The sequence below is a fragment of the Stegostoma tigrinum genome, chromosome 29 (genome assembly GCF_030684315.1).
Source record: "Stegostoma tigrinum isolate sSteTig4 chromosome 29, sSteTig4.hap1, whole genome shotgun sequence".
Lineage (NCBI taxonomy): Eukaryota > Metazoa > Chordata > Chondrichthyes > Orectolobiformes > Stegostomatidae > Stegostoma > Stegostoma tigrinum.
In genome coordinates, this window is record NC_081382.1 from 21644872 (window position 1) to 21665259 (window position 20388).

General features: G+C 40.4%; 1 protein-coding gene across 2 annotated transcripts in view; it reads left to right on the forward strand.

Moving 5' to 3' along the window:
* Positions 1-613: 613 nt before the first annotated feature.
* Positions 614-20388, forward strand: part of LOC125465489 (myomegalin) — a 134206-nt gene continuing 114431 nt past the window's right edge. For both annotated transcript variants that reach the window (XM_048559089.2, XM_048559090.2), the window contains exons 1-3: positions 614-999; positions 9541-9611; positions 10665-10732. In XM_048559089.2, coding sequence (XP_048415046.2) covers positions 947-999; positions 9541-9611; positions 10665-10732 — 192 coding nt within the window. In that variant the 5' untranslated portion in view covers positions 614-946. The remainder of the gene's footprint in view (positions 1000-9540; positions 9612-10664; positions 10733-20388) is intronic.

Consider the following 20388-nt stretch of genomic DNA (forward strand, 5'->3'; position numbering starts at 1 on the left):
AGTTCCAGTTCTAAGGTCACCCACCATTTCATTCTCCCTTCCTTCATCTGTCTCACACTCTCTCTCTCTTCCCCCCACTTCCACCTGTCTCACACGCTCTGTCTCTTTCCCTTCTTCCGTCTGTCTCATATGCTCTCTCTCCTCCACTTCTTCCAATTGTCTCACACTCTCTCTCCTTTTCTCCATCTGTCTCTCACACCCTCTCTCTTTCCCTTCTATCTGTCTCTCATGCTCTCTCCTTCCCTTCTTCCATCTGTCTCACATGCTCTCTTCCCCTTTTTCCATCTGTCTCTCATGCTCTCTCTCATTCCCTTCTTCCATCATCTCTCATGCTCTCTCTCATTCCCTTCTTCCATCTGGCTCTCACGTTCTCTCTCATTCATTCTTCCATCTGTCTCTCACGTTCTCTCTCTTTCCCTTCTTCCATCTGTCTCTCATGCCTTCTCTATTTCCCTTCTTTCTATCTGTCTCTCACACTGTCTCTCGCTCCCCCTTCTTCCACCTGGCTCACGTTCTCTCTTTCCCCTCTTCCATTTATCTCACATACCTCTCCCTCCACCTGTCTCACTCTCCCTCTCTCCGTCTCAGAGTCCCTCCCTCCATCGACGAGAGGACATTGGAGCCGGAATGGTAACTCTGATTTCTCTCCACAGATACTACCTGATGTGCTGAGTTTTCCCAAGGATGTTTGATTTTCTCTCACGCTCTCCAGCTGCACGCACGCCAGGCTTTGTCGGTTGGTCCGCTCCCATGATACCGTGCGGCGATTAAAATGGCGGCGGTTCAATCCGGCCAGGAGCGGGTCTCAGATCGGCCTGGTCCGGTGTGAGTGTGAGCGGGCCCGGGCTGATACGGTGTGAGTGTGTGAGAGTGTGAGAGAGTGGCCGACCGACTCCAGGGTGAGTGTGAACGATCAGTGTTCCCCGGCTCTCTGTCAGCTCCAGCAATGGACTCGGTTATTGGAGAAGACCCGACCTTACCTTTAGATTTTAACGGCAGGTAGGTGCCATTAACCCGAGATCAGAGGGTTTAAGGTTTTGGAGTAGATGGTTTATTTAATGACATCGTTCTCTTGTGTTTATTGTTTCGTGAAGTTAGTGACACTGGAGAGAACTGCTGTCCTGTTTGAATACCAGACGTTGTAATTACGAATGTCAGTCACTTTTATTTTTTATCGATTCATTCCTGTTGTTGGATTGCATCAAGTTTCTTTTTTGGTCTGATCGACGACGAGATCATCTTGGCAACAGTACCTCTCTGTGTTCAGCCCGCCTCAGTTAACGGACACAGATTTCGTATTGTTTTAGAAGGGAAAGAGAGAGATTATGAGAGACAGATGGAGAAAAGGAAAGAGAGCGTGAGAGACAGATGGAAGAAGGGTAGAGAGAGGGGACTCTTGGACGCCATTAGATTTAAGCGACATTGGGAATGGTAAACGGCAGTTCGCAGTCAATTCCTTGTGTCACACTTGAAAGATTGGACATCAGTTTGTTTGCTTACTTGTTTGTTTGTAATCGGGAGTCGATCTTGCCTTCAGATTGTGCTCCCGCTTTTTGTTAACTGGAAGTAATTGACTTGACATCCCTGTGTTAGTCTTTTGAAGAAAATGCAATTGACTGTATTTAAATTGCATGCCTTCATAAATTGTGTCACCACTATTATCTTTTCTGTTATAAAAAAGCCTGTGTGTTTTGTATGTAATGTGTGTGAAAGCATCATTGTCTTGAAAATCTTTGCTTTTTCTCTTGCAACAACGTATTTACTATTAATTTATGTTATATCTGGCTTTGTTTCTGAACATCAGACAGAGCTTGTAATTTCATAATTCTTGAAAAGTTAAACTAGATTACTATTAGAGCAAAAGTGCAATGCAACAGGCGTGTAGGCATTTGTGTAATTGATACGCAGTTAAAGGTGTACATTACCTGCCTCTTGTGATGAAAGATGATACTGAGTCACACTGACAATGCAGTATGCTACTTTCAGTTAATGAATTGGTCAACAGAAAAGATTGAAAATGTGATTTCAAAGAACCAATTTACAAGTTGCTTTAGAAAAATAGAAATTATACATTTAACATTTTGATATTAGGCTTTAATATAAGAACTAAGAACAGGAGTAGGCAATTCAACCCCTAATCTTGCTCTGTTTTTTGATTTCAGTCATGGTTGAACTCATCTTGGCCTCAACTCCACTTCGCTGCCCACTCACTAGAACCCTTCAACCCACCGTTAAATAAAAATCTATGTCCTCATTGAATAAATTTATTTGTAGAATCGCCACAGTGCAAGAAGAAGCCATACAGTCTGCACCGACCCTCTGAAGAGCATCCCACCCAAATCCAGCCCCACCATCCTAGCCCTGTCACCCCATTTTGCCATGGCTAATTCACAGTCTGCACATCCCTACACACTACATGATAATTTAGCATGGTCACTCCACCTAATCTGCATTGTTTTGAACTATGGGAGGTAAGGAGCACCTAACAGAAACCCATGCAAAAGTGGGAAGATTGTCCTGTGAGGTGTTTGCACAGTTACCCAAGACTCAAACCCGGATCTGTGGCCCTTTTGAGGCAGCTGTGCCAGTGTGGTTTCCTTTTAACAATCCCGTTTGGCATCTTATGTACTTTGTATGTAATGTGAATTATGATATCCCATGTGGTATCTTTAATTTATGCATTGAGTTTTTAATTTATGTTTATACAGACACAGAGAATGTGTGCTTGCAAGGTGGTGTCTGATATTGGTACGGCTTCTTTATTTTTAGTACCCTGAGATTTTGGTCAGTCTTTTGAACTCTTGTAAAACTTATGGCGATGAGAATGTCAGGGTGTTGAGCCAGTAACGCTGAAGAATGGTGCTTGCCCAAATCAGAGTCATGTATATCTTTTAAGGAGACCTTGGAGTTGCAGATGTGCCCATGATATTGCTGTTGTTTCCTTCTTGGCAGCCAAAGTATAGAAGCAGAAAAATATTTTTGTAAGATTTGTTGTCAAATTCCATCTGCTTTACTAACATTGTTTGGAGGGAATATCCGTTTACCGTGCATCGTGTGGCTTGCACGTGACTCCAGACCTACAACAGTGGGACTCTCAGTTGCTCCAGCAAGCCACTCGTACTAAAGAAATGTTGAAGAAGAACAATACCAGATGATCTCCCTGTGTTGATGTAGACACCAGAAATGACAAAAGGGAATCCTTTTAAAGTCATTCTCAGACCGTGTGCATGCTTAATGGCAAAAGCTTTCTATAAGCTAAGAGATTCCATAAATAGGTCAGATTGAAACTCTGCTGCACTGCTACATCAGTCAAGAATGACTGTTTAAAATTACTTAAAAAAAACAGGTCCACTGCCTCTTTAAAAAATGCGAAATCTAGAATATAAGTGCAAAAACAAAGCTGAAGAATTTGCAGCCATCTTTAGCCAGAAATTCTGAGTGGGTGATCCATTTCAATTTTGAGCCAATTTGATTCGCTCCAAATGATGTTAAATGCTTGAAAATTACACAGTGGAAGAACTTGGGCAACATCCTGATCATGGTGCTTCTGTTGCAGGAACAACTGTGGCCTTACCTGCAGTAGAACAACTTTGATGTAATTTTGGCATCTACCTGACAAATGTAAAAATGACCCATGTACTTTTCTACAACACACAGGCCAAATTCAGTATGTTCAGTTACTGTCGAGTCAGTCTGCTCTCAGCCAGCAAGTGAACAATGTTATAAATAGCACTTAGTCGACAACAGCCTCCTCACTGCTCAGTTTTATGCTTCTACTTCCAGATGTTGTTATAACATTGGTCCAAACAAAGACAAAAGAACTGAACCTCAAGAGATGAGATCTGAGTAGGTTTTCTTGACATCAAGGCAGCGTTTGACTGAGTGTGGCATCGAGGAGGTCTAACACAGTTGAATTTAATGGGAATTGTGTGTAATTACTCTACTAGTTGGAGTCACACCTAGCAAGAAAGAAGATAATGGCAATAGCTGATATTTGATCATCTTATGCCCGGACATTGCTTCAAGAATTCCTTTGTCAAGTCTTGGGCCCAGCCCATTTTCGGCTGGCGTGTCAATGTCGTTGCCTCATCATAAGGTAGCAGTGGGAATGTTTGCTGTTTTTTTGCATTGTTCATTCCCATCCTAACTCCTCAAACTTCAGCCAAATCTGGATAACATCTGGGCTTGAACGGATAAGTAGCAAGAAATATTTATGCTACATAACTGACAGGCAATGGCCGCCTGCAACAAAACAGAATCTAAATATTAATGTCATCAATAACAGTTCTGTGACTGAATTCACTGCCAGCAACATCTTTTGGCGTTTGCTTTTGACCAATAACATAACTGGAAATGCCATTTTATATATAAATCCCTCATTATACATGTGGCTACAAGGAAAGTTTAGAGGCTAGGAACTCTGCATTGAATATTTTGCATTCTGAGTCCCTAAATCTTATCACAGTCTACAAGTTACAAATTCAAGAATGTGGTGAAATATTGTCCACATTGAATGCAGCCAGCCTTTATAGGCACACTATCCACTACCTTTCAGCAGCCAGAACCTTCACCACTGGAGCACATTGCAACAAGACCCTGCACCAACTTGCTGAGGTTCTTGACAGCACTGGAAATCTCAACTGCCAAGAAGGACAATACCATGTACTTGCTGGCCATGTTCCCCTCCAAGCCATGCACCATCCCAACCTGGAACAATACTACTTTTACTGGATCAATATCCTGGAACCCCTTTGCGAACAGCACTTTGGGTAAACCTGAACAGATGGACTGTAGTAGTCATTGAATGCTAGTATGCTGATGCAGAGGCTATTAGGAAGGTTATTATAAAGTTAGCCTTATTGTGGAAGGATTTGAGTGTAGAAGTATTGAAGTCTTGCTTCAATTGTACAAGAATTTAGTTAGACTGCATCTGGAGTAATGTGTGCTGTTCTAGAACATAGAACAGTACAGCACAGAACAGGCCCTTCAGCCCACAATGTTGTGCCGACCATTGATCCTCATGTATGCACCCTCAAATTTCTGTGACCATATACATGTCCAGCAGTCTCTTAAATGACCCCAATGACCTTGCTTCCACAACTGCTGCTGGCAACGCATTCCATGCTCTCACAACTCTCTGCGTAAAGAACCTGCCTCTGACATCCCCTCGATACTTTCCACCAACCAGCTTAAAACTTTCTGCCCTGGGAAATAGTCTCTGGCTATCAACTCTATCTATGCCTCTCATTATCTTGTATACCTCAATTAGGTCCCCTCTCCTCCTCCTTTTCTCCAATGAAAAGAGACCGAGCTCAGTCAACCTCTCTTCATAAGATAAGCCCTCCAGTCCAGGCAGCATCCTGGTAAACCTCCTCTGAACCCTCTCCAAAGCATCCACATCTTTCCTATAATAGGGCGACCAGAACTGGACGCAGTATTCCAAGTGCGGTCTAACCAAAGTTTTATAGAGCTGCAACAAGATCTCACGACTCTTAAACTCAATCCCCCTGTTAATGAAAGCCAAAACACCATATGCTTTCTTAACAACCCTGTCCACTTGGGTGGCCATTTTAAGGGATCTATGTATCTGCACACCAAGATCCCTCTGTTCCTCCACGCTGCCAAGAATCCTATCCTTAATCCTGTACTCGGCTTTCAAATTCGACCTTCCAAAATGCATCACCTCGCATTTATCCAGGTTGAACTCCATCTGCCACCTCTCAGCCCATCTCTGCATCCTGTCAATATATCTGGTTTGCTTATCTCAAAAGATATTATCATAGACAGAGATAAAGCAACAAAAATTCACCAAATGAGGCAAGATTGGGCAAACTGGGCCTGTATTCTCTAGGATTTTGAAGGATAAGATGTGATCTAATTGAAACCTATGAAATACTTAAAGGATTATCTACAAATTAGATGCAGGCTAGGAGTTTTCCCTTGGTTCGGGAATCTTAAATAGCGGAATGCTGTTTTTAATACCAAGAGCATTCAGGAGAAATTAATTTAACTCAAACATTGTGAACCTTTGAAAATCTCTACCACAAATGATGCCACAGCTTGGTCTTTATTTATGTTTAAAGGTAGAAATGTTCAACCAGCATTTATCAATACTCCCTCTAATTTTTCTTTTCAGATCATTGTGTGCCATATTAGCTTACAAAATTGGAAGCCAATATGTCAACACGCTGATCAGCATGTGCAGAATCCCCTGAGGATCTTCTGAGTAGCTACATGGCTGTGTACCCAAGAGAGAACATTGGCCTTGATTGTATTGAATGGTGGGGTAAACTCCAGGGTCTGAATAGTATGCTGCCATTCCTGTGTTTGAGAAGCCTGCTCACCGCCACTTTGTCAAGGACAATTAGGCATGGGTAATGAATACTGGCCTTGTCTGCTGTGCTTACATCTCTGGGAAGAAGTTTGTTTATTTTTCTAAGGGGGAAAAAAAGAGTCCTGGATTGCTTTTAGATGTTAGGAATCATGTGAAGTTCTCAACAAAACAGCTCTGTATCTGTTTAAGGGAAGTGATTGACACAAGCAGGCTGAATTTATTTTACTGCTAAGTGTGGAATTTGGGGCATTTTGGCTTGCTGGTTTAGGGCTGCTATACCTGTATCTGTCAGACTTTTAACCACTGATTTTTAGGCTGGTGTTCACAACAGGGAGGAAAATACAAGTTCTACAAGCAGATTGTGTGCAAGGAATCAACACATAGCTTTATTCATGGTGTAAGTACCATAATCAGCCTACAAATAGTTTTAAAATGGAAAAGAACTTACATTTTATATATGACACTTTGTGGTCTCAAGGTTAGGTTTTGGAGGAGATGGTAGTAATATGACTGCACTAGTGACTCAGTAGCTCCAGGCTAATGCTGTGGGTCATGGCTTCCAATTCCACCATGGCAACTGATCAGAATTTGAATTCACAAAGTTTGAAATCAAAGCTGGTCCCACTGACAGTGGCCATGAAACTCATTGATTTGTCCTAAAGCTCACCTGGTACATGAAGGTCTTTTTAAAGAAGGAAATCTGCCATCCTTAGCTGGTCTGGCCTATATGTGGCACCAGACTCGGAACACTGTAGTTAACTCTTAAATGGCTTGGTGGCCTAAGGAGTTACTCAATTCAAGGCAGTTAGGAATGGACAAAAAATGCTGGCTTTGCCAGTGATGCCAAAATCCCACAAAAGAATATTTAAAAAGTCGCTGGTGAGAACTGCAGCATCTAATTTGAGCAAGGATTGCCCCACAAATATGGAGATTAATGCCTAATTTAATATGTTTTGGTGTGGCATATTTATTGGCTGGATCCACTGTTGTTTTACTTAAGTAATGCCATATACTCATTAACATTCACCTGACAGAACAGTCCTGGCCTCGGTGTAACCTTTTGATCAACATTTATAGCACTCTCTCTTCAATGAAATACTAGCATAGGTTAGTCTTTGGAGTGGGGCGTGAATACATCACTTTTTCTGACTGAGAGAAGTGTGCTTATACCAATCCTAGGTTCAATTTAAAGAGATCGCATGGGATTCCCATAATATCATTCCATTTATTGGAAAAGCTGGTTACTGCCATGCTGTCCATTTGTGTTCTTAAAATAACTTGAAATTTTATTGTAAATTCAGATGCAGCAAGAAGATCGTAACATTATTTGATGCAATAAAGATAAAATACTTAAGAGGAATTTAAATGTCCATTTAGTTCCCAATGTAAAACTTCCTTGTTAGGTTCCTCAATTCAATGTTTATATATGAACAGTATATCCCGTGTAAGTTGAAGAAAATCGATCTTTCCATTTAGGACCTGCGTTCCTGTTTATGCTCTGATTTCAGACTGACTTAGCATCAAGATCACTGCTTGTCATGGATGAACCATAATCCCTTTCACTTGAACAGTGGAATGATTGCCAGTTTTCAGCTTTGAACCTTTTGTCAGAGTCCACATCCCTCCCTAGTTACAGTCATAGGCTGAAGCAAAATGTTCAAACTATTCATGCCCATTTTGACCCTGTCTTGAGTTTTCAATTGCTATTTGCATCTCATCACAAAAGACTACTTCTAGCTCTATGGTCGCCCACCAGGGGTTCTATCTTATCTGACAAGTAGCTTAAAAATTGCCATCCATGCTCTTTTGTCTCAGACTTAACCATTTCAATGTTCTGCTGTAGGTCCTCCCATCCTCTTCAACAGGTAATGTTTAGGGCTAAACTCTTCCCAAATGCTATCCATCATAAATTTCATTTAGCTGTAATTTTTTTTGCAGTTTTCCTCTTCCTCATGTTTGTAACTACTGCCAGCTATACAAATTTGCTGTTTTGTGAGATATTTCTTTCCATCAGCAACATAAACCTCCTAAGCGTACAACAACAGTTGCTTGCTCAGAAGAAACTGACCTGGAGAAACTTGCTTCGAGAGCACCTGTCAACAAGAGGATGTGCAGGAAAGGAATGCTACAATCAGGAGGAAAATGACCAATTCCACCTCAGATATGTGGCTGTAGCATCAGGCTCGTGTTATGGAAGGACCAACAGAACCCATAACCAGTGACACAGAATTTCCTAAATGGACAATCCATACTTGTTAGGAAGTGATTGTTGGCAATGACTATTTCTTTCTATATTCAGCATACATTAGATATTCTGGATTTTGATAAATGCCTTTACTAACAGCTACTTTAGCCAATGCTTATGTTCTATCTATTCAACTACTACTTTGTAACCTGTGTAGTGTTAATATTCAGGCCATTAACAGTTGGAACATTTTCTGAATGTTGCATTGTATAATATTACTTCATTACTATCTCATTTGTTTTACTTTAAGCTTCCTTATAAAACCATTACGTTAACTTGTGCCTTTTGGAATTTAAGATATAGAATTCAAAGATATAAATTTTGAGTGTGCTTTATTGTATTATATAATTGGAAAGGAATAATTGTGCTTTGGATACTGCAAGGCATAACTTGTGATTTTTCTGTAGAACTTCTTTTTGGTTAGGGACATGGGCATTGTTGGCTGGCATTGTTGTCACCTAGTTGTACGTGAAGCTGGTTACAAGCTGCCTCTTAAACCGCTGCAATCTTTGTGCTGTGGGTAGTCTGACAGTACCAGTAGGGAGGGAATTCCACCATTTTGATCTAGCAACAGTGAAGGAATGGTAATTATACTTTAAAGTCATGATGGTGAGTCGCTTGGAGGGGAACTTGCGACTGGTGTTCCTATGTATTTGCTGCCCTTGTCGTGGTCGTGGGTTTGGAAGGTTTTTTCAGAATCTTTGTGGATATTATGCATTGCTGCATGGAATAAAAATGTTAATTATTTTAAAAGATTTTTTTTTGGAAGCCTTGTGAAGGGAAAATTTATTGCAATCCTTCAAGGTTCTACATGTGATAATGATATAGTTTTCAGTCTTTATTATTTGTAAGCTTCATTTTTGTTTTGCAGAGGTTATGTACTAAGTCATATTTTTGCTTGCTGATCATGGTTGTCTTGTGTTATAATCTTCTGACAAAATACTTGATTTTTGCATTTCAGCTCTAATGTCTCCAAACTGGCAGATATTACAGTCCCTGCAAATGACAATCCTGTCAAAGAACATCCCCTTGGTAGGTATAATGTTTTGATTTAATTTCACCTTCATAAATGGTTAACTGTAGTTTATCCTTAACCATTGCTAGATATTAACTTTTCCCCATGTGTGTTTCTTAGCATAACCTGCAAAGTTGACATGTGACTCTGTAATTGCGTAACTGGCACCAAATTTCCATGATAACCACTTGCTGATCAGCACAGTGTAGACATGTCAATGTGTTTTCTGGTTTAGAAAGACAAGCAAGTTTTCTTGATTTATCACTTCAGAACAATTTTTTTCTCTTACAAATTATTGTTCCATTGTCCAAACTTTCTCTTTATAAATACGCTCCCCCTCCCCCTTCCCCCTCCCCCTTCTCCCTCTCCCTCAGTTCTAAAGAGGTTCTATCTCTGAGTGAGAGTGAATGTTGATCTATGTGCGATAGTACTAATTTTCTTAGCCAATTTTATATATTTTGATTTAAAAATTACAGAAACGTTGTTTGAATTTAAGCAACAATAGAAAACCTAAATTGCAGTAGTATTTCTATAATTTTACAAATAAAAGTAGAATGAAATGTTTGTGTTTATATAGCCTTGCATTCTAGAGTGGATTAAGTAAGTTAATGATGCTACGTACTGTGAAACTTACTCGGGTTGCGAGAACATTTATTAACTAAAATGTATAATAAACTTATTCAAAACCATGTTTTTCTAAACAATATTGAACTGCATTGCATTTTTATATGTATATATTTCACCCAGCTCATTATTATGATTTGTGATTTGAATAAATATATAATAATGTTAATTTGTAGCACTTCTTTGCCAGAAGAACTCTTGTTTAAAAACTTAATTGCGTAAAGCTGATCTACAGTAATCAGCTTTAATTAAATTACAAGTGGACTAGTTAAACTGTGCTTTTATGGTTTTCATCCCACTTAATTTTGATTGGCCCTAATTGTCTTGTACTAGCTGCAGTACTGGAGGACTGAGTCTAGCGCAATTCCTTTTTTTTGTTTGTTTCCCTTCAATGTGGTGATCTTACTTAAACAGACTTTGAACTTTTTTTTGTCTCCATTTTTCAGTGCATCCGAATATCACTATCGGGAAGTTGTCTCCAATTCGAGCTCGTACTATGAAGGAGTTTGAGACAGTAAGTTAGAAACCTGTTGCGTGAAAATATTATTTTAATCGTCCAGGAAAGATCTCTCATCCACTTCACCAACACCTTCCACCCCAACCTTAAGTTCACCTGGACCATCTCTAATACCTCTCTCTCCTTCCTGGACCTCTCTGTCCCCATTTCTGGCAACCACCTGGAAACCGATATCTCTTTCAAGCCTACCGACTCCCACAGTTACCTAGAATACTCCTCCTCCTACCCACCTTCCTGCAAAAGTGCCATCCCCTATTCCCGATTCCTCTGCCTCCACCACGTCTCCTTCCAGGATGAGGCATTCCTCTCTCATACGTCTCAAGTCCTCACTTTTCAAGGATCACAACTCTTCGCCCTGGTCGAAAACACCCTTGACAGTGTAGCCCGCATTTCCCGCAACTCGTCCCTCACACCCCTCCCCACAAGAAAAACCAAAACAGAATCCTCCTCGCCCTCATGTACCCCACCAACCTCTGGATCCAATACATCATCCTCCGACACTTCTTCTGCCATCTGCAATCTGACCCCACCACCAAAGACATTGTTTTCCTCCCCACCCTTATCTGCCTTCTGGAGGGACCACTCTCTCCATGAGTCCCTTCTCCACTCCAGCTCCACCACACCCAGCAGTTTTCCCTGCAACCGCAGGAAGTGCTACACCTGCCCCTACTCCTCCCCCCTCACCCCCATCCCAGGCCCCGAGAAGATTTTCCACATCAAGCAGATGTTCACCTGCACATCTTCCAATGTGGCATATTGCATCCGTTCTGTTGTGGCCCCCTCTGCATCAGGGAAACCAAGCGGAGTCTTGGGGACCCCTTTGCAGAACACCTGCACTCGGTTCACACTAAACAACTGCCAGTCGCGAGCCATTTCAACTACTCCTCCCATGTCCAGCCTGGGCCTCCTGCAGTGCCACAACGATGCTACCTGAAGATAGCAGAAACAACAACTCATATTCCGCTTGGGATCCCTGCAACCCAATGGTATCAATGTGGACTTCAAGCTTCAAAATCTCCCCTCCCCCTACTGCATCCCAGAACCAGCCCAGCTTGTCCCCGCCTACCTAACCTGTCCTTCCTCCCACCATTCCTCAAGCCCCACCCCCATCTCCTACCTACTAATCTCTTCCTACCTCCCCATCTACACTCCCCTTTTACTGGCTCCATCTCCGCCTCTTTGACCTGTCTGTCTCCTCTCCATCCGTCTTCTATCTACCTCCCCCTTCCTATTTATTTCAGAACCCCCTTTCCCCCCCCCCCATTTCTGAAGAAGGGTCTAGGCCGGAAATGTCAAGCATTCCTGCTCCTATGATGCTGCTTGGCCTGCTGTGTTCATGCTGCTCTACACCTTGTTGTTCTCAGATTCTCCAGCATCTGCCATTCCTACAAACTCTGATTCTACTAACCAGTAATTCTCTGTAAATTATATCATAACTGTACTTTATTCCTTGACCAAAACCCTTCTTTGATTTTTCAGTACTTAAAAATCAACAGTATTTAATAGTGTGAATTGATTTAATGGGTCAGTATCCAATGCAGTTCAAATACTACATTTTAATTCATGAGATTATACATAACTTTCAGGTCTGTCTTTCTTTTGTTTTTAAGATTCTCAAACTTTATGCATAATTTGTGCTAATTTTCAACTGAATTTGGGTAATTTTTACCAAAAAGAGAATATTTTGTTGATAAAACATAGAAACAGAGAAGATAGGAGCAGGATGAGGCCATTCGGCCCTTCAAGCCTGCTGTGCCATCCTTCTCAATCATTGCTGACTGTCGAACTCAATAGTCGAATCTTGTGTTTCTGCCCATAAGCTTTGATCCCATTTGCCCCAAGTGCTATATTTAGTCACCTTTTGAATACATTTGATGTATTGGCATTAACTACTTTCTGTGGTAATGAATCCCACAGTCTCAACAGTCTTTGGGTGAAGAAATGTCTTCTTATCTCTGTCCTAAATCATCTACTCCCAAATCCTCATACTGTGACCCCATAGTTCTGGACACACTCACCATTGGGAACATCCTCCTTGCATCTACCCTATCTAGCCCTGTTAGAATTTTGAGTCCCTTTTGAGATGCCCTCCCTCATAAAAGAGAGAGAGAGAGCAAGCAAGACCATCTTTCCTCAGAATATTCCAGGTGTGATCTCCACAAAGCCCTCTATAACTGCAACAACACATCCCTGCTCCTGTATTTGAAACCTTTCGCAATGAAGGCCAACATACCATTTGTCGCCTTTACTGCCTGCTGCACCTGCACGTTTACCTTCAGCAACTGACGCACAAGCACGCCCAGGTCCTGCTGCACACTCCCCTCTCCCAATTACCAACCATTCAGGTAGTAACCTGCCTTCTTGTTTTTGCCTCCGAAATGAATAACCTCCCGTTTATCTAGATTTTTATACTGCATCTGCCATTGATGTGCCCACTCACCCAACCTGTTGAGATCATGTTGAAGGATCTCTGTGTCCTCATCGTAGTTCACGCCCCAACCATACATTTTGCTAATATTGGGGCACATCTTGTTTACTTTAGCAACATACACCTTTATCCCAAAATTTCTAGGAAATATACCTGGGATTCTCGTGTCTAAATTGCACCATGAACAGATGATTTGTTGTAGTTAAAAGGGTGCTACTCTACTCCTAATGACTTCAAAGCAGAAGTGTTTTTTTTTCTGTCTCTATTTTGACACTTACTGCACTGAACGAACCTCTGCTCCACCATATTTTATAAAATGGGTAATAAAAGACCTCTTCTGGAAAGGTTCTGTTTTAGAAGCAAACCCTGATTAAATAGCTGTAGTGCCATACAAAATAGGTTAACAACTGGTGTTTATGAAGTAATTGTGGTATATTTTTATGGTCGCTTACTGCGTAGCAAATCACTTTTATAAAATCCTGAGTGGCATAGATACGGTGAATAGCCAAGATCTTTTTCCCAGGGTCGCAGTGCCAGAACTAGGGGGCATAGGTTTAAGATGAGAGGGGAAAGATTTAAAAGGGACACAAGGGCAGCTTTTTCCACGCAGAGGGAGGCGTCTGAATGAAGTGAACTGCTAGACGAAGCAGTGGAGGTTGGTACAATTACAATATTTGAAAGAATATATGAATAGGAAGGGCTTAAGAGGGATGTGGGCCAAGTGCTGGCAAATGGTACCAGATTAATTGAGGATACCTGGTCGTCTTGGACGAGTTGGACCAAAGGGTCTGTTTCCGTGCTGTACATCTCTATGATTCTATAACTGAACCACTATTGATCGTGTCTTAAATATTTTGAGCTTCAGATCCTCTTGCATTGCTAACATAAATATCCGTTTTAGTTCTGAGGAGGAGTGTCTTTCAGTAGCAATGCACCTCAGTCTAGGCAGTGAATAGTTGACATTGCCTAGCTCAATTCATGAGGAAAGCACATTTTTGGTAGCATATTTGGCAGCATTGACATTCAGGCCAATGTTAACTTTGGGCTGTATAGCTAAAGGGAAAACAAACGCTATTGGTCAGTAGAGATGCCATGTGATGGCTGAACAGTATGATAACTTGAAATTATTCTTATTGTTGTCAAATTTGTTATAACTTAAAATTTGAACTTCTTACGGCTTCTTGATGGATGCACACAACCTGGGATTTCTAAATGCTGGCCACAGGTAATTATAAATGAGGAGCATCTAGATCTTACAGGAATCATAGCTAGTGGAACCATAGATGTTTAGATGTTTACCACTCAGCAGCCATTCAGCAAATTGTGTGTAAAATGTTTACAAGTAAAATCTGAAACTGTTTCTACTGTCCACTATTTTCCTGCAGTCATAAATCTTTCTGTACTTCAAGTGACTCACTTTTTCCCTAGCATAGAAGCCATTTTATCACTTCTTGTCAGCTTAAGAAGGAATAATTCTGGTGAGCCTTTCATCCGAAGACTGTGTATTGAGAAATCCTTACCATTTTGCAGAACAGAATTCAATTGTACCAAAACTTCGGCAAGTTCTGAATTTATTCAATTAATATTAAATGGTTGTAGATCTTCATCAATAGTTCTTTTTACATCTGACATTAATCATACAATACAATTTTCAACTTTATCATGGTTCAATGCAGACAGGCATTCAAAACACAGATGTAAGGGATGAATAATGACAGAAATTTTTTTTGTTTGTGCCTATTCATTTGATTCTGTTTTCCTCTACATTTTCAGGTCTTGCTTTGCTGCAGCAATGCCAACCATCTGTTGTAACACAGAATCAGACTGATGAGATCAGATTGGTGTGGAGCACAATACTGTACTGTCTCCATGTTTTACATCCTGAATGCTGGTTAATTGTACTTGATTATTTGAGTCAAGTCAGTGCAAGGAATTTTGAGCAGCGTTTAACAAGAGGTTTCTGATTTACGCTCTAGCAAGTTATGTAAAACTTTTGGATAGAGAGTTTTGAAAAGTATAATGTAAATACAGAAATAACAGGTACGCAGGCGCTGACCAATTCTAACCTTTCACTGCTGTCCATTCTCAGACTGGTTATTCAAAATCAAGCCCATGTTCTTGTGATCTGGGTTGTAATCCCTGTATTTGATTTGATCAAACAAAATGTTGCCAGCTAGGTTGCCAAGTTAGATGGAGGTGCACTGGTATCAGGTGGATGGGGGCTAGTTTTGAGAGCTAAGGTATTCTGAGGGCAGGATAGGTAAATCGTTGAGTGCTTAGTGTGGGGCAGAGAATGGAGGCTGACTGTGTGGAGTCAGTTAGGGGTCACGTGGTTTGGTCAGAGTTGGGTTGGAAGGATGTCAGGTAGTGGGGAATGTTGGGGAAGTGTTAAGTGTCCGTAGAGAGGGAGCAGGGAGATTTCATATTCCCCAGGCTTCCTATCTGTATTGACTTTTCAAGACCCTTTTATAAAAACCTATATCTGACCACCCCTCTTATCTCCTCTTCTGGCTCTCTGCATTTAACATTCAATTACGGACTATTAAATGTAAGTTGTTGTGTTATTCATATTTATATAACCTCTTTTAACGTGAAATGTCTGGATGTATGTTTGTTTTGAGTTTGACTTTTTAAGGAGAATAAGCCTTTGAGAATAGAGCATTGATGGCGGGGACTTCTGTTAGGAATGCATGTCTCAATGATTCTTGTCTTAAGTGTAAAAGAAAAGTGTTTTGATCACATAAGAGATTGGAAAAGAATATAAATTCAGTTTAGTGACCTATGATTCAAACTGCCTGATGGAATGACAAAATACCCAGAATGGTGGGTACAAATTGAATCTCCCAGCCAGAATGAATTATTGTAGCAAATGTGTTCCTGAAATCAAACTGCCCTAATTTTAGGGGTAAAATTGAATAATATTACAATATCCACTTATCTACGTGCATGCAATGAAGTGTGTCTCTATCTCCAAGGAGAAGCACTTGCAAAATTTAAGGTATGGGTGGTAAACTTGTGCCAAAATGGGAATGAATTGGAATTGGAAATGGAGTGGAATTGATTGATACTGATGTTCTGACTAATATTGAATAGATGAGTGAGGGCAGTTCTATGCAGCTGGATGTTGGAGAAAAGTGCTGGAGTGACTGTGATTCAGACTACGTAGCTTCTCATCGGTATTCACAATAATGTAGACACTGCTGTACCTCACCTTCACCTCTGTTCACCTGAGTCCAGCACTGAATGAGCAGAAATTTCCTCCAACTACATATAAAGACAGAGCCATTGTCTTCATTTATGTCATAGATTTTTCCCTAGATACCAGGTCCACCCCCCCTCCCTGGCAACTGTCTGAAGCTGAACCTGATGTTTTGAAACTTGGTGTTCAATCCTACGTCTAGATATTTTCACCTCTGAAATATTACCCAGTTCTCCTCTCGTCTCTGCTTATGTGCTTCCTTAAGTCCACCTCTGTTTTTGTTACCACTAATTTCATTACCCTAGTGCGCTTCTGGCTGACCACCCTAGTTCCCCCAAACGAGGTCATTTAAAACTTTGCCATTCATGTGTTAACTGGTGCCAGGTAGCATCCATCCATCTCCCTTATGTTCATTGATGTACATTTGACTCCTGGTTAAGCAATGTCTGCTCTTTTTTTTTAAAAGAAATCCCAGATCTTTTTTGCCTTAATATCCTTCCCTGCTCTATTTCTGATCTTCATCCAACACTCCCACCCCTCCCTGATCTCTGAATTTCTAGCCTCTAGTCTTTCCATCAATGATGATTGTGCCTTTGGCAAAATGGACCCTTAACCTTCAAATGCCTTACTTAATTCTTTCTACTTATTTTTGTGTTTTAAGAGGCTCTTTAAAACATTAAACATTTCAAACAAGCTTTGATTATTTGCCCTAATATTTCATGGTACATGGCATCAAATTTTTGTTTTGTGCTTGTGAATGCCTTGGTACGTATTGTATTGAGGACACAATAGAAAAGTAATGATAAAGGTTACTGATCACGAAAAATGTTTTTGGTTATGACTGCTTTAAATGCAGTTATTGTTGACACAGAGAAATTCCCCGTTCCAGCACCAAGCCAAAGTAATGATGATTCTTTTGCAGTATATTTCAGTTCTGTGCCCAAAATCAGGTCTGATCTATAGTGTCACAAACTCCACCACAATTGTGATGTGGAGACGGGCCCTGAATCCACCCGAGCTTGAACTGGGACCAAACGCCCATGCTGTTGGCAGTAATCTGATTCACACCAGCCATCCAACCAGCTGCGGCTGCCCGTACCTTCAACTCCCTCATGTTCAAGTTGCTGTGGCAACCTACATTTTTAAATGTGTATTGTAACCTTGAGCAACAGAGGGTGATGATTGAGATTCCATTTCTTTCCAAGACATAGCTGATTGCCTGCTACTGGCAAATGTTGAAACATTTCCTGATTGGTACTTTGACTTTTTGGCTGTGTTATGAATGCTCCATCCTTGGCCATCAAAAATTGGAATCTATTTTGGATCTGGAGCTTTAGATTAGAAATAAGTATGTTACTCACTGCACTGCAAGACCTCCATTGTCGCAGCATATGAACTCCTCAGTAATCCTGTCCTGAAACTCTGTCTTTCTGCTATCCCCTAGCTTGGCTTCTAGCCCATGTTTGACAGTCCTATCTGCATCTGCATAGGGTCCTGTTAATGTTTTTTAACCTATATATTCTCCTTGTCATACTCATATACTACTTATTCATTTCTCCTTCAGCATGAGCACCCAGTCCGTCAATTTGATTGACCTAGTCTAGCCCCATTCTGACGTAATGAAGTTATGGAGCCAGTATATAAAAATGTTACTCTTGCACAAAAGATGTAAGGATTCAGAAATAACCACTAAAAAATCACTCCTACATGAAGTTACAAAGAGCATATGTCAATTTTGCAGTAATCCTGCCTTTCAGGCTTCCTAGCGTTCCCTGTGGGGACACTAATTTGAAAAGTAAAACCAATTGAACGTCTGCTGTTTAGAAACTGATTCAGAAATTAACCTGTGCGACATTCTCAATGGAGCATTTTCACCATCATTTAATCAATGGAACATGGCCCAGTGCTTGTAACTGGCAGTGAGCATTTCTGGATATCAGGCAAAATATTCAAATCATTAGCACTGTAACTGAATGGAGTTAATGAAAATCTTTGCTTCTTCATAGTGAGTAGCCAACATAGGTCTGACCACAGCATTTTTTGTTTTTGCTGTTTTCCCAGCAGCCAGTTACTTAAGAATCTAGTTAAGTCTTGTTCAACTAGAGTTCAAAAATATTTGGAAAGCAGAACTCAACTTCTACTTTCCCTCCTATTCAATATCTGTAGGTGCTTTACATTTCTTAATCACAGTCTTTACTAATTTGATTGTACAGTAAATTTTATACAAACTAAATTTGAAAGACTAAGAATAGTTGCTTGAAGCTAATTATAAAATGATGACCAAAGATTGAGATATATGCCAGAGAGAATTTATTGGTCACAGTGTCCCTGCTAAGCTGTAGCCTTGAAAGGTATCTTGCAGGCATTGTTCTGCAAGAAATAATGTGAATGCATGAGCCATGAGCAAATTTAAATAGTCTGTGCAACTAAATTTTAAAGGGAATTTTATCTGTCCGGTGCTCGGATGTATCTGGAAGCTTGCCATGCTGTGAATATTAACTCAGTATAGACCACGTAATCATATTGCAAATCCCATATCCTACTGCGACCAAAAGGTGTTGCCATTTCTACATGGATTTTCCAGTTGGTCAAATATCATATCATTTATAAGAGATTTTGACATTTTATTGTGACTTGAAGAGAAACTTTTAACGTTGTGTGTAACAGGGAGATTGAATTATTTAAAAATGCATGTTTTCAAAATAGTGCATGACTTTCTGGGTGCCATAACTATAGTGATTGCGAAAGAAATATTTTATTTTGCATATTTCTGCAAGTAAGAAGCAGTTGCATTTTACTTAGTGCATCGTGCATCTCTTAGAATGAAAGGATCCCAAATATTTATTTTGATTAAAGAGTGCTTCACAGATTCTGCTTCCATTATGACTTTTATTTCAATTGTTAACCCTAACATTGAAATTGCTGAGTGTTTGATCAAATGTTTTTGGAAACAATACTAATTTAATTGGCATCATCCTGAATATGGATAGACTGTAACAGTAAACTCCCATATGACCGTTATTGCTGAGAAAACTCCTTGAATTTTAATGTGGCACTGAGTGAATTGTGGTCTTTGTGCTTCAAGAGTGTGTTTAAGTGTACCTGTTCACAGTTTACTTGTGTTTTTGTTTCTACTTGACCCATAAATTTTTTTAGTTTGCTTCAAAAAAAGAGGGGCATGTACACGCACACGCACACACCTGTGCTGTCTCAACACATTTCAGATCCGTTAGATATTAAGCAAAGACACTTTCTTTAAGATTGGAATAAAAGGATGGATACACAAACAAACTGTGCTGTTGTTGGACAGTAACCATGGTCAGATGCCACATTTGTTCAGTTGCAGAACTACTATGCACTGTTTATGTTTTTGCTTTGTCTTTTTGTTTAGGACTGCAAAGGCAATTTGAATCCCAAACACCCATTGATAAACCTGAAGTGTTTTCTTCATGGAATTGTGTGCTGTTGGCAATTTTTTTTATTCAAGTATTGTTTTGGTGATTCATAGGATGCTGCTAAATTATTAATATATTTAGGGAGCCACACAATACATTGTGCTGTTTGAGAATAAAAGAAACTATGGAGAACTGAAAAATGTTATGCAACCTTGGTATTTCCCGTGCATAAACGCTTGTTGTTTGCTGATAAACAAATGTAAAGGGCAAAAAGACATTTGTGCATTGCATGATTGTAGGAAAATGACTAGCAAGTCGGGGAGAGTAATTAGTGCAATCTTTTGACTTGTAAATGCTTGAACGTTGTCAAAATGGAAAGCCTAGTTGAACGGTGAGTCTTGGTAAAGGAACTAAAAAAAAAGGCAAATGGAATTTTGTCTGCCATTGCTCAAGGGATGGAGTTTAAAAACAGGGAGGCTATGCTGCAGCTGTACGGGTCCTGGTGAGGCCACACCTGGAGTACTGTGTGCAGTTTTGGTCTCTTTACTTGAGAAGGGATATACTAACACTGGAGGGTGTGCAGAGGAGGTTCACTTGGTTGATTCCAGAGTTGAGAGGGTTGGATTATGAG